Below are 14,203 nucleotides of genomic sequence, written 5' to 3' on the forward strand. Positions count from 1 at the left end.
GTGGTGAGCCCAAAGAAAGGAAATGCGTCACGTTTCCAAACCAAGGATAAACCAGCCCCTAAATGACAGCATTGGCGACATCGTGTGGAAGCTGTAGGCGTTTACAGGGGCTTGACATGGATTTTCTTCAGCCTTAGACAATACATTGACTGGCGGATGGATATTATTTTTGTTTTGGGTGAGCAGTTTTTCGAAGGATTTTGACTCCTAAACACGTTATGTTCTAGCCACAGACACGATTTAACCAGTTTTAGAGACTTCAGGGTGTTTTCTATACACACACACTTATCATATGCATATACTATATTCCTGGCATGAGTAGCAGGACTCTGAAATGTTGCGTGATTTTTAACAAAAAGCTGCGAAAATTCGCAGCCTCCTTAAGAGGTTTTAAGTTAATACTTTGTAGCGCCACCTTTTGCTGCGATTACAGCTGTAAGTCGCTTGGGGTATGTCTCTATCAGTTTTGCACATCGAGAGACTGAAATGTTTTCCCATTCCTCCTTGCAAAACAGCTCGAGCTCAGTGAGGTTGGATGGAGAGCATTTGTGAACAGCAGTTTTCAGTTCTTTCCACAGATTCTCGATTGGATTCAGGTCTGGACTTTGACTTGGCCATTCTAACACCTGGATATGTTTATTTTTGAACCATTCCATTGTAGATTTTGCTTTATGTTTTGGATCATTGTCTTGTTGGAAGACAAATCTCCATCCCAGACTCAGGTCTTTTGCAGACTCCATCAGGTTTTCTTCCAGAATGGTCCTGTATTTGGCTCCATCCATCTTCCCATCAATTTTAACCATCTTCCCTGTCCCTGCTGAAGAAAAGCAGGCCCAAACCATGATGCTGCCACCACCATGTTTGACAGTGGGGATGGTGTGTTCAGGGTGATGAGCTGTGTTGCTTTTACGCCAAACATAACATTTTGCATTGTTGCCAAAAAGTTCAATTTTGGTTTCATCTGACCAGAGCACCTTCTTTCACATGTTTGGTGTGTCTCCCAGGTGGCTTGTGGCAAACTTTAAACGACACTTTTTATGGATATCTTTAAGAAATGGCTTTCTTCTTGCAACTCTTCCATAAAGGCCAGATTTGTGCAATATACGACTGATTGTTGTCCTATGGACAGAGTCTCCCACCTCAGCTGTAGCTCTCTGCAGTTCATCCAGAGTGATCATGGGCCTCTTGGCTGCATCTCTGATCAGTCTTCTCCTTGTATGAGCTGAAAGTTTAGAGGGATGGCCAGGTCTTGGTAGATTTGCAGTGGTCTGATACTCCTTCCATTTCAATATTATCGCTTGCACAGTGCTCCTTGGGATGTTTAAAGCTTGGGAAATCTTTTTGTATCCAAATCCGGCTTTAAACTTCTTCACAACAGTATCTCGGACCTACCTGGTGTGTTCCTTGTTCTTCATGATGCTCTCTGCGCTTTTAACGGACCTCTGAGACTATCACAGTGCTGGTGCATTTATACGGAGACTTGATTACACACAGGTGGATTGAATTTATCATCATTAGTCATTTAGGTCAACATTGGATCATTCAGAGATCCTCACTGAATTTCTGGAGAGAGTTTGCTGCACTGAAAGTAAAGGGGCTGAATAATTTTGCACGCACAATTTTTCAGTTTTTGATTTGTTAAAAAAGTTTGAAATATCCAATAAATGTCGTTCCACTTCATGATTGTGTCCCACTTGTTGTTGATTCTTCACAAAAAAATACAGTTGTATATCTTTATGTTTGAAGCCTGAAATGTGGCAAAAGGTCGCAAAGTTCAAGGGGGCCGAATACTTTCGCAAGGCACTGTATTTATGGACCGGTTCCTAGAGCATTTCAGTGCATGGACTGACTGAGTGGGTCTTAGAGAGAGCTACGTGTGTAGTCTCTATAGGCTTAAGATCAATACTTACCATTCGGAGCTGATCAGTGAGACACAGTGTGTGTGTGTGTGTGTGTGTGTGGGTGGGGGGTCTGGATACACGCCTGTGTGTGTGTGTGTGTGGGGGGGGTCTGTGTGTGTGTTTAATAAAGCTTATGGTCAGCTTTCATAACCAACTCTTCTCCACTTCTCTCCCCTTCATATTTTTCTCACCTCTCCTCCCCTCCTCCCACTCTCTTCTCTGTCGTACTGCAGAAGATCATGAAGCGTCTCATTAAGCGCTATGTTCTGAAAGCTCAGGTTGACAGGGAGAACGATGAAGTCAATGAAGGTGAAAATCGAATCTCCTTTAATGTCGCCTTTATGTACCTCAGCAGATGCTACCTGCCTGGATGGGTATTGTCTGTGCGACTGTATGTAATGTATCCTGCAGAGTAACTTAAAGGATCACAGTCTGATCCTCTCTCCTCAATGTTAGTTCATTCTTAACAGCATGTAATAGAACAGCAGCATTGTGTGTGTGTGTGTGTGTGTGTGTGTCTGTGTTCATGTGCGTATGTGTGTTTGTGTGTGTTTCACTCATTCGTGTGTGTGTGTGTGTGTGTGTGACTCTGCGTGTATCTGTGTGTTTTAGGGGAACTGAAGGAGATCAAGCAGGACATCTCCAGCCTGCGCTATGAGCTCCTGGAGGAGAAGTCTCAGGCCACCGGAGAACTGGCTGACCTCATCACACAACTCAGTGACACATTTGTCAAGAACGCCACCAAAAAAAACCTAAGAGAGAGGGGAGAAGGGGTAGGAGAGAGGCGTGGGGGAGGCATGAAAATAGAGGGAGAGTGAGAGGTGGGGGGAAAGAGGGGAGAAGAGAAAGGGGGAGGGGAAGAGAACTGGTGGACAGATAGAGAATTACAGAGAAAGAGCGAGAGAGTGATGGAGAGAGTGGATGAAAAGGTGGTCAGGAATGAGAGTTGAAAGAGTGGCTTTCTGGGGAGTAGATGCCCTGATCTAATTAGTGGAGGGAGGAGAGTGAGATAGGACAGGAGGAGAGGAGAGAAAGGGAGGAGATCAGTGGGATGGAGGGAGAAGAGAGGAGGCAGGAGAGAGGAAAAGTGACAGAAGGAGGAGGCTCTGAACAGCGCGAGGGGAATATAGGGGATTGTTTAGAGTAGAATTCCGAGGCAGCAACGAAAGACGACCCACACAGCCAAACTACATCAGCTCAACGAGAGAGAGAGAGAAACAGAGAGACAGAGAGAAACACAGAGAGAGAGAGAGAGAGAGAAACACAGAGAGAGAGAAACACAGAGAGAGAGAGAAACACAGAGAGAGAGAGAGAAACACAGAGAGAGAGAGAGAAACACAGAGAGAGAGAGAGAAACACACAGAGAGAGAGAGAGAAACACACAGAGAGAGAAACACACAGAGAGAGAGAGAGAAACACAGAGAGAGAGAGAGAGAAACACACAGAGAGAGAGAGAGAGAAAGTTGAATGGTTTTCTGTAACTGCAGACAACTAGCCCAGGGTGTCTTTACCTGAAGTATTGTGCCATATAGCAGTCCACTGTTTCAGGAAGATAAATATAATGACCCTTTTTTATAGAGCAGGCAATCTAATTAACACATTGGCCAATGGCCATATATTCACACATATACGGAATGAGTTCACACACACACATACTGAATTATTCATTTGTTTCCAGACACCCAGTGGAGGTTGCACAAGATTTTTGAGTTCATTGAAATAGCATTTGAAACTCTGAAGTCGGAATCTGTAGCGGTGAAACTGTCAAGTCCGTTTACGATATTACAACAATAAAGACATTACCTCAAACAAAGAACCCCTCGGACATCATTGCAAGCACGATAGAAGTGCAGAATGTCTTCTTTTAAAAAAAAAACACAATGCAGAATGCTCCTCTGCCAAAACAAAAACAAAACAATAAGGAAAGCGCCTGGGGCTACCAGTGGCGCCATTTCACCAAATGCAGATCTCAGCTTCAAACTGTATCTTTGTTTTGTGTGTGTGTGTGTGTGAGAGAGAAGAGAGAGCGACACTGTCTATCTATACAGTGGCAAGAAAAAGTATGTATCATAAAATGTGATCTGATCTTCTTCTAAGTCACAACAATAGACAAGCACAGTGTGCATAAATTACACACAAATTATTGTATTTTTCTTGCCTATATTGAATACATCATTTAAACTTACCCAGTGTAGGTTGGAAAAAGTATGTGAACCCCTAGGCTAATGACTTCTCCAAAAGCTAATTGGAGTCAGGTAACCTTGAGTCCAATCAATGAGACGAGATTGGAGATGTTGGTTAGAGCTGCTCTGCCCTATAAATTAAGAATTGTTGACTTGCATAAAGCTGGAAATGGTTACAAAAGTATCTCTAAAAGCCTTGATGTTCAATAGTCCATGGTAAGACAAATTGTCTATGAATGGAGAAAGTTCAGCACTGTTGCTACACTTGCTAGGAGTGACCGTCCTGCAAAGATAACTGCAAGAGCACAGTGCAGAATGGTCAATGAGGTTAAGAAGAATCCTAGAGTGTCAGCTAAAGACATCTCTGGAACGTGCTAACATCTCTGTTGACGAGTCTACGATATGTAAAACACTAAACAAGAATGATGTTCATGGGAGGACTCCACGGAAGAAGCCACTGCTGTCAAAAAAACATTGCTGCACGTCTAAGGTTCACAAAAGAGCACCTGGATATTCCACAGCGCTACTGGCAAAATATTCTGTGGACAGATGAAATTAAAGTTGAGTTGTTTGGAAGGAACACAACACTGTTTGGAGAGAAAAAAAGGCACAGCCCACCAACATCAAAACCACATCCCCACTGTAAAGTATGGTGGAGGGAGCATCGTGGTTTGGGGCTGCTTTGCTGCTTCAGGTCCTGGACATCTTGCTATCATTGACGGAAAAATGAATTCCCAAGTTTATCAAGACATTTTGCAGGAGAATGTAAAGCTATCTGTCTGCCAATTGAAGCTCAACAGAATGAATGATGCAACAGGACAACGACAAGTGGCATGACCTCAAGAGAGCAGTTCACACCAGAAATCCCAAGAATATTGCTGAACTGATACAGTTTTGTAAAGAGGAATGGTCCAAAATTCCTCCTGACCGTTGTGCAGGTCTGATCCGCAACTACAGAAAACGTTTGGTTGAGGTTATTGCTGCAAAAAGGAGGGTCAACCAGTTATTAAATCCAAATGTTCACATACTTTTCCCACCCTGCACTGTGAATGTTGACACGGTGTGTTCAATGAAGACATGAAAACGTATAGATGTTTGTGTGTTATTAGTTTAAGCAGACTCTGTTTGTCTGTTGTTGTGACTTAGATGAAGATCAGATCAAATTTATGACATATTTATGCAGAAATCCAGGTAAATCGAAAGGGTTCACTTACTTTTTCTTGCCACTCTGTGTGTCAATTGAAAGAGTTCATCATTGTTAAAAAAAAAAAACGCTTAACATTTTCATTCACAGACGACAAAACAGAATAGAGACTCAAGATACTGTATTTTTCACTTGTATGGGGAAAATATTGATTAAAAAAAGATTGTATATTTTGATCTTGAATTAAAAGGAATAAACTGGATATTGTGTTTGATTCATTCTGTTTTGTTAATCAGTCTGGACCATGTGATTTTATTGAGATGATCAAATATGATTGTTCCGTTGTTAACTCAATGACACGCACCCAAGCAAGACCGAACATCTGGCGACAACGTCATTCTGTGTCCGTACGCACTGGCAAGGGCACCGCCACACACTGCGCAAACAGTCTGCTTATACATTGTGAAAATATACTGTGGAGACACACACACACACAACCTGAGGATTACAATGGAAAACAGAATTATAGAGTCAGCCAGCTAACTTGTCAAAACATTCTGATACATTTTTGTTTTGTAGAAATATAAGCTTGAAATGGGCATGGTCTAATTGATTTTAAAAAACAAAAAAGATATAAGATTAGCTTTTTTAATTTACCATAAAATCAACGTGGTTTTTTTCTGGTTGCTTATCAAAGTTAGTCGGCTAACTGATTAATCCTGCTTTGTAGTATACCCCTTTGGGCAAATGTGGGCCGATAGATATTGTGTAGGCCTACTGTACACACATTCTGACAGTCATCCACTGATGACACAGACAAGCACAATGCACACACACAAGCATGTATCAGTCATTTATAATTCCTCCATTCCACTCAATTAAACAAATGGCAGCTAGCAACCCTACCTACGCAACCGAAACATCCTGCAAAAACTGTTCAGAATTCCCCCAAAATCTGTGCATTCAGACCTTGTTCAGTGTGTGTGTTTGTCTATTCGTGCGAGTGTGTACTCTACGTGTATATGTATGAAAACTAAAGACTACACACATGACCTTATGGGAACATTGTCACAATGTGATTGTTCTACAATGAGTTGGTCAAAACAAGCATTGTGATTGGTTGAGACGCATTCTAAGTCATATTAAAAAAAAAACAGTTTAGCACGGGTAAGCCCAGTGGTGGAAAAAGTACCCAATTGTCATGCGTGAGTAAGAGTAAAGATACCTTAATAGAAAATGACTCAAGTAAAATTGAAAGTCACCCAGTAAAACACTACTTGAGTTAAAGTCTAAAAGCACACTACGGTGCATTCGTAAAGAATTCAGACCCCATGACTTTTACGTTACAGCCTTATTCTAAAAAAAAATCCCTCATCAATCTACACACAATATACCCCATAATGGCAAAGCGAACACAGTTGAGACATTTTTGCAAATCTATGAAAAAATGTTATACATAAGTTTCCAGACCCTAACTGAGCTCAGGGGCATCCTGTTTCCATTGATTATCCTTGAGATGTTTCTACAACTTGATTGGAGTCCACCTGTGGTAAATTCAATTGATTGGATATGATTTGGAAAGGCACACATCTGTCTATATAAAGGTCCCACAGTTGACAGTGCATGTCAGAGCAAAAACCAAGCCATGAGGTCGAAGGAATTGTCTGTAGAGCTCAGAGACAGGATTGTGTCGAGGCACAGATCTGGGGAAGGGTACGAACATCTTTATGCAGCATTGAAGGTCCCCAAGAACATTGTGGCCTCAATCATTCTTAAATGGAAGACGTTTGGAACCCACAAAGAGTTTTCCTAGAGCTGGACGCCCGGTCAAACTGAGCAATCGGGGGAGAAGGGCCTTGGTCAGGGAGGTGACCAAGGACCCAATAGTCACTCTGACAGAGCTCCAGAGTTCCTCTGTGAAGATGGGAGAACCTTCCAAATGGACAACCATCTCTGCTGCACTCCACCAATCAGGCCTTTATGGTAGAGTAGCCAGACAGAAGCCACTCCTCAGTAAAAGGCACATGACAGCCCACTTGGAGTTTGCCAAAAGGCACCTAAATTACTCTCAGACTATGAGAAACAAGATTCTCTGGTCTGATGAAACCAAGATTGAACACTTTGGCCTGAATGCCAAGAGTCACGTCTGGAGGAAACCTGGCACCATCCCTACGGTGAAGCATGATGGCGGCAGCATCATGCTGTGGGGACTTTTTTCAGCGGCAGGGACTGGGATACAGGATCGAGGGAAAGTTGAACGGAGCAAAGTACAGATAGATCCTTGAGGAAAACCTGCTCCAGAGCACTCAGGACCTCAGACTGGGGAGAAGGTTCACCTTCCGACAGGACAACGACTAAGCACACAGCCACGACAATGCAGAAGTTTTGGGACAAGTCTCTGAATGTCCTTGAGTGGCCCAGCCAGGGCCCAGACTTAAACCCGATCGAACATCTCTGGAGAGACCTGAAAATAGCTGTGCAGCGACACTCCCCATCCAACCTGACAGAGCTTGAGAGGATCTGCTGAAAAGAATGGGAGAAACTCCCCAAATACAGGTGTGCCAAGCTTGTATCATCATACCCAAGAAGACTTGAGGCTGTAATCGCTGCCAAAAGTATTTCAACAAAGTACTGAGTAAATGGTCTGAATACTTATGTAAATGGTATGTTTCAGTTTTTGCTTTGTCATTATGGGCTATTGATGAGGAACAACATTATTTTATCAATTTTAGAAGAAGGCTGTAATGTAACAAAGTGTGGAAAAAGTCAAGGGATCTGAAGACTTTCCGAAGGCACTGTATATACCTCACTGTATAGTCTGTAGGCAAACAGGATGGGGGCGGGAACTCCTGTAAAAGTCAGCTTTATAGATGCACTATACAGAAATCGTTCTGCCATTTCCTGGTTGCTAAAATGCTAATAGTGTGCCTAATTTCAATTTATGTGGCAAAACAAGCAAATATTGTGTACATATTAAATTGTACCATCTAAACTGCTGTGAAATATAGTTTCCATAAACAAAAATATAGTATTTTAAAGGTGTTCGAAGCTGGTGTACAAAACTGAAAATTAAAAACTGGGAGCATAGAAATAGTCCACATGGAAGCGATCTACTTCTTCTTAGACTTGCTTTCAATGAGAATGACAGTGTATGGGCACGGCGAGACCCAGATGCAGACACGGGAGGCAGATGGATTCTTGATATTTATTAAACAATCCAAAAGGGGCAGGTCGTGGACAGGCAAAAGGTCAAAACCAGTTCAGAGTTCTGGGGGTACAGAGTGGCAGGCAGGCTCGAGGTCAGGGCAGGCAGAATGGTCAGGTAGGCGGGTACAAAGTCCAGAAAACAGGCAAGGGTCAAAAACCGGGAGGACTAGCAAAAGAGAATAGAAGCAGGAGTACGGGAAAAACGCTGGTTGACTTGAAAAACATGCAAGACGAACTAGCACAGAGAGACAGGAAACACAGGAATAATAAGCGACACCTGGAGGGGGTGGAGACAATCACAAGGTGAAACAGATCAGGGTGTGACAGACAGATCTATAACTCACATTTCTATGTGAATTTTGTCGGGTCGCCCAAAAAGTTACATATTGCAGCTTTATAAGTTAATCTTCCGGCCTTATGTGGTATTCAGTCACAAAGATGCACAACGGGGGGAAAACCACATGCACAAACACACATAAACACAGCTCTCCAACCCAAAGCTGAACAGTCCTATTTCCATGGCAACTAAGGTTGTCTCGAGTGTGCTTTTCCCAGAACACAGAAATACTATTTATTTTATATATTCAGTGCTCTTATTCAACTTTCCCTCTATTTGTCTGACCTCCAAGGGTCTTGCCCAATTATACCTTGTGTGTGTGACAGTAAACCTGACACCCTCTCTCTGGTGTAGTCTGGATTGTCCCCCATGAGTTGTCGATGAGTGTCATTTCCTGTCAAGAACTCGTATACCTCCTGCGCCTCGGCCTGTTGTTTCCGAAGTTTTACTTTGTTTTATTTTTATTTTTTAAATATTTATTTCTTAAGTGTTTGTGTCAACACCTGCTACCAACTAGCCAGCTAGCTAGCTCGGTTGCAATGGAGCCCGCTTCGCCTGGAATAGCGAACCAATGTTTCCAGCACTGTAGAAGCTGTTTATTATGCTCTTGTCCAATGAGTTCCAATGCGGCAATTGTTTGCTAGAGGAGGAGTACAGAAGTGTCTATGCTTAGCAAACAAAGCTCACGTCTGCGCAAACTTATGGGGAAAACGCAAATTGGAACTTTCTCATTCTTTACTCCTATGGCTGGATCCTGCTCGGGCCTGTTTCCCTGCCTTGTCATCTCTTGCTATCTGAATGCCCTGTGCTTCCTGGATCTTGCCTGCCCAGGAGGTTGTCTCCATCTGCTTCTCTTTCTCCATCTTGTAGTGAAGTAGACGGAGAACAGCAGGAAGGTTGCTCCAATTAGCTCTGGTCCCATGACACAAGTCGCGGAAACCAAAGGCAGCGGCTTGCTGCTAAGTGGAAGGGAGTGACTGTGAGAGGTTTGGAGCAGATTGACATAAGGAATAGCTTTACTGCACTGGTGCCTGATCTACCTGCACCTCTATCGCTGGGATTTCCTGTGTCTGCAACGGCGGTGCAGACTCCAGCTACGCCGACTCCAGCTACGCCGACTCCAGCTACGCCGACTCCAACTACGCCGACTCCAACTACGCCGACTCCAACTACGCCGACTCCAACTACGTTGACTCCAGCAACGGCTTCGTCATGGAGTTCGTCTCTTATCCCTCTCCCTGGATCTGACAGGGTACTGACTGCTGTGGGAGGTCTAAACATATCGCCGGGAGCAGTGGGCGTATGCTATCCTGCTTTACGTTGGCCCGTGAAAGATTCAACAAATTGTGTAAGGGGTAGGAATGGGCGGATTTCTCCATTCCTTTCTCCAGCCATTGTATTGGGCACTTCAACGGTGAGAAATGTCTCAGTCCCTGTGGCAAAAACGTTGTGCTGTCCAGGAGCACAAGTACAAGACATCGATAAGCTGCTCCCATACATTTGAAACCAGTATTAGGAAATTGAGTTGATCATAGTTCATGTGTGATTCAATGACATTATGAAGGACAGCCCAGAACAGCTGAAGATGGATTTTAAGAACTGATTGCGTCACTGCTTGACACCAACAAACACCCCATAATATCTGGCCCTCTGCCCTCCCTAAATCATGGCATTGAACGGTTCAGCAGACTTGTATCCCTCCGTAACTGGCTATGAAACTATCGCAGCTCTGTGGGTGTAACATTTATTGACAATTATTATACCTTCTGGAAACAAAGCTCATTTTATAAGGAGGATGGGATCCACCCAAATCATTTGGGTTCCTGGATTCTTTCACAGAATTAGAAGGCTACTTTGGGACAATGAATTATCAATGACCCAAGCCCAGATCATTTAATCTCTACCATTGTGTTGCTGAGTTGTCATAATGCTACAGCAACTGTACATTATCCCAGGGGCGTTGGAAGACACAATGTAAGTAACCTAATTTATGTCCCTCTAACTGCCATGAATGCCTCTGCTGATCCCACAGCTATTGTATGCAGTAATAATGTGCCTATGAACCAGCTCACCCTGCACTAACATAAAGAACACCAGCATGTCTACTTCTGATAAGCTTCCCGGTAAAGCAACGAAAACAATCAAGCATCCCAGAAAAGTGCTAAAAATAGCCCACGTTCACATATGTAGCCTAAGAAACAAGGTTCAAGAAGTCAATAACTTGTTAGTTAACAGATGACATTCATATTCTAACTATCTCTGAAACTCACTTGGATAATACCTTTGATGATACAGTGGTAGCAATACAAGGTTATAACATCTACATAAAATACAGAAATGCCAATGGCCGCGACCGGGAGGTCCGTGGGGCGACGCACAATTGGCCTAGCGTCGTCCGGGTTAGGGAGGGTTTGGCCGGTAGGGATATCCTTGTCTCATCGTGCACCAGCGACTCCTGTGGCGGGCCGGGCGCAGTGCGCGCTAACAAAGGTTGCCAGGTGCACAGCGTTTCCTCCGACACATTGGTGCGGCTGGCTTCCGGGTTGGATGCGCGCTGTGTTAAGAAGCAGTGCGGCTTGGTTGGGTTGTGTGTCGGAGGACGCATGACTTTCAACCTTCGTCTCTCCCGAGCCGGTACGGGAGTTGTAGCGATGAGACAAGATAGTAGCTACTAAAACAATTGGATACCACGAAAATTGGGGAGAAAAAGGGGTAACATTAAAAATAAAAAAATGCCAATGGGGGAGGTGTCAAGGTCTATATTAAGAACCACATTCCTGTAAAGCTTAGAGAGGATCTCATGTTAAATACTGCTGAAGTAATATGGCTACAGGTTCCATCTGCCTCACCTAAAGCCCATTATTGTGGGAAGCTGCTATAGACACTCAATCAACAAATACTTTTCGAGAAATGAGATACAGTTGAAGTCAGACGTTTACATACACTAAGGTTGGAGTCATTAAAACTCATTTTTCAACCACTCCACACATTTCTTGTTAACAGACTATCGTTTTGGCATGTCGGTTAGGGCATCTACTTTGTGCATGACACAAGTCATTTTTCCAACAATTGTTTACAGACAGATTATTTCACTTATAATTCACTGTATCACAATTCCAATGGGTCAGAAGTTTACATACACAAAGTTCAAATCAACTCAAATCAAATCAAATTTTATTTGTCACATACACATGGTTAGCAGATGTTAATGCGAGTGTAGCGAAATGCTTGTGCTTCTAGTTCCGACAATGCAGTAATAACCAACAAGTAATCTAACTAACAATTCCAAAACTACTGTCTTATACACAGTGTAAGGGGATAAAGAATATGTACATAAGGATATGAATGAGTGATGGTACAGAGCAGCATAGGCAAGATACAGTAGATGGTATCGAGTACAGTATATACATATGAGATGAGTATGTAAACAAAGTGGCATAGTTAAAGTGGCTAGTGATACATGTATTACATAAGGATGCAGTAGATGATATAGAGTACAGTATATACGTATACATTTGAGATGAATAATGTAGGGTACGTAAACATTATATTAGGTAGCATTGTTTAAAGTGGCTAGTGATATATTTCCCATCATTTTCCATCAATTCCCATTATTAAAGTGGCTGGAGTTGAGTCAGTGTGTTGGCAGCAGCCACTCAATGTTAGTGGTGGCTGTTTAACAGTCTGATGGCCTTGAGATAGAAGCTGTTTTTCAGTCTCTTGGTCCCAGCTTTGATGCACCTGTACTGACCTCGCCTTCTGGATGATAGCGGGGTGAACAGGCAGTGGCTCGGGTGGTTGTTGTCCTTGATGATCTTTATGGCCTTCCTGTAACATCGGGTGGTGTAGGTGTCCTCGAGGGCAGGTAGTTTGCCCCCGGTGATGCGTTGTGCAGACCTCACTACCCTCTGGAGAGCCTTACGGTTGTGGGCGGAGCAGCTGCCGTACCAGGCGGTGATACAGCCCGCCAGGATGCTCTCCATTGTGCATCTGTAGAAGTTTGTGAGTGCTTTTGGTGACAAGCCGAATTTCTTTAGCCTCCTGAGGTTGAAGAGACGCTGCTGCGCCTTCTTCACGATGCTGTCTGTGTGGGTGGACCAATTCAGTTTGTCTGTGATGTGTATGCCGAGGAACTTAAAACTTACTACCCTCTCCACTACTGTTCCATCGATGTGGATAGGGGGGTGTTCCCTCTGCTGTTTCCTGAAGTCCACAATCATCTCCTTAGTTTTGTTGACGTTGAGTGTGAGGTTATTTTCCTGACACCACACTCCGAGGGCCCTCACCTCCTCCCTGTAGGCCGTCTCGTCGTTGTTGGTAATCAAGCCTACCACTGTTATGTCGTCCGCAAACTTGATGATTGGGTTGGAGGCGAGCGTGGCCACGCAGTCGTGGGTGAACAGGGAGTACAGGAGAGGGCTCAGAACGCACCCTTGTGGGGCCCCAGTGTTGAGGATCAGCGGGGTGGAGATGTTGTTGCCTACCCTCACCACCTGGGGGCGGCCCGTCAGGAAGTCCAGGGTTAACACATTTAAATGTTTTACTCACCTCGGCTGCAGTGAAGGAGAGTTCGCATGTTTTCGTTGCAGGCCGTGTCAGTGGCACTGTATTGTCCTCAAAGCGGGCAAAAAAGTTATTTCGTCTGCCTGGGAGCAAGACATCCTGGTCCGTGACTGGGCTGGTTTTCTTCTTGTAGTCCGTGATTGACTGTAGACCCTGCCACATACCTCTTGCGTCTGAGCCGTTGAATTGAGATTCTACTTTGTCTCTATACTGACGCTTAGCTTGTTTGATAGCCTTGCGGAGGGAATAGCTGCACTGTTTGTATTCGGTCATGTTACCAGTCACCTTGCCCTGATTAAAAGCAGTGGTTCGCGCTTTCATTTTCATTCGAATGCTGCCATCAATCCACGGTTTCTGGTTATGGAATGTTTTAATCGTTGCTATGGGAACGACATCTTCAACGCACGTTCTAATGAACTCGCACACCGAATCAGCGTATTCGTCAATGTTGTTATCTGACGCAATACGAAACATATCCCAGTCCACGTGAAGGAAGCAGTCTTGGAGTGTGGAATCAGCTTGGTCGGACCAGCGTTGGACAGACCTCAGCGTGGGAGCTTCTTGTTTTAGTTTCTGTCTGTAGGCAGGGATCAGCAAAATGGAGTCGTGGTCAGCTTTTCCGAAAGGAGGGCGGGGCAGGGCCTTATATGCGTCGCGGAAGTTAGAGTAACAATGATCCAAGGTTTTTTCAGCCCTAGTTGCGCAATCGATATGCTGATACAATTTAGGGAGTCTTGTTTTCAGATTAGCCTTGTTAAAATCCCCAGCTACAATGAATGCAGCCTCAGGATGTAGAGATTCCAGTTTGCAAAGAGTCAAATAAAGTTTGTTCAGAGCCATCGATGTGTCTGCTTGGGGGGGAATATAT

At 43.9% G+C, this 14,203-nt stretch overlaps 1 protein-coding gene across 1 annotated transcript in view; it reads left to right on the forward strand.

Moving 5' to 3' along the window:
- LOC112235884 (short transient receptor potential channel 7-like) overlaps positions 1-10,020 on the forward strand; it is a 62,302-nt gene extending 52,282 nt beyond the window's left edge. The window contains exons 10-13 of the mRNA XM_042302843.1: positions 2,135-2,210; positions 2,514-2,715; positions 9,643-9,668; positions 9,860-10,020. Of these exons, the coding sequence (XP_042158777.1) occupies positions 2,135-2,210; positions 2,514-2,715; positions 9,643-9,668; positions 9,860-10,020 (465 nt within the window). The remainder of the gene's footprint in view (positions 1-2,134; positions 2,211-2,513; positions 2,716-9,642; positions 9,669-9,859) is intronic.
- Positions 10,021-14,203: the final 4,183 nt, after the last annotated feature.

The sequence above is a fragment of the Oncorhynchus tshawytscha genome, linkage group LG21, assembly GCF_018296145.1.
Source record: "Oncorhynchus tshawytscha isolate Ot180627B linkage group LG21, Otsh_v2.0, whole genome shotgun sequence".
NCBI lineage: Eukaryota > Metazoa > Chordata > Actinopteri > Salmoniformes > Salmonidae > Oncorhynchus > Oncorhynchus tshawytscha.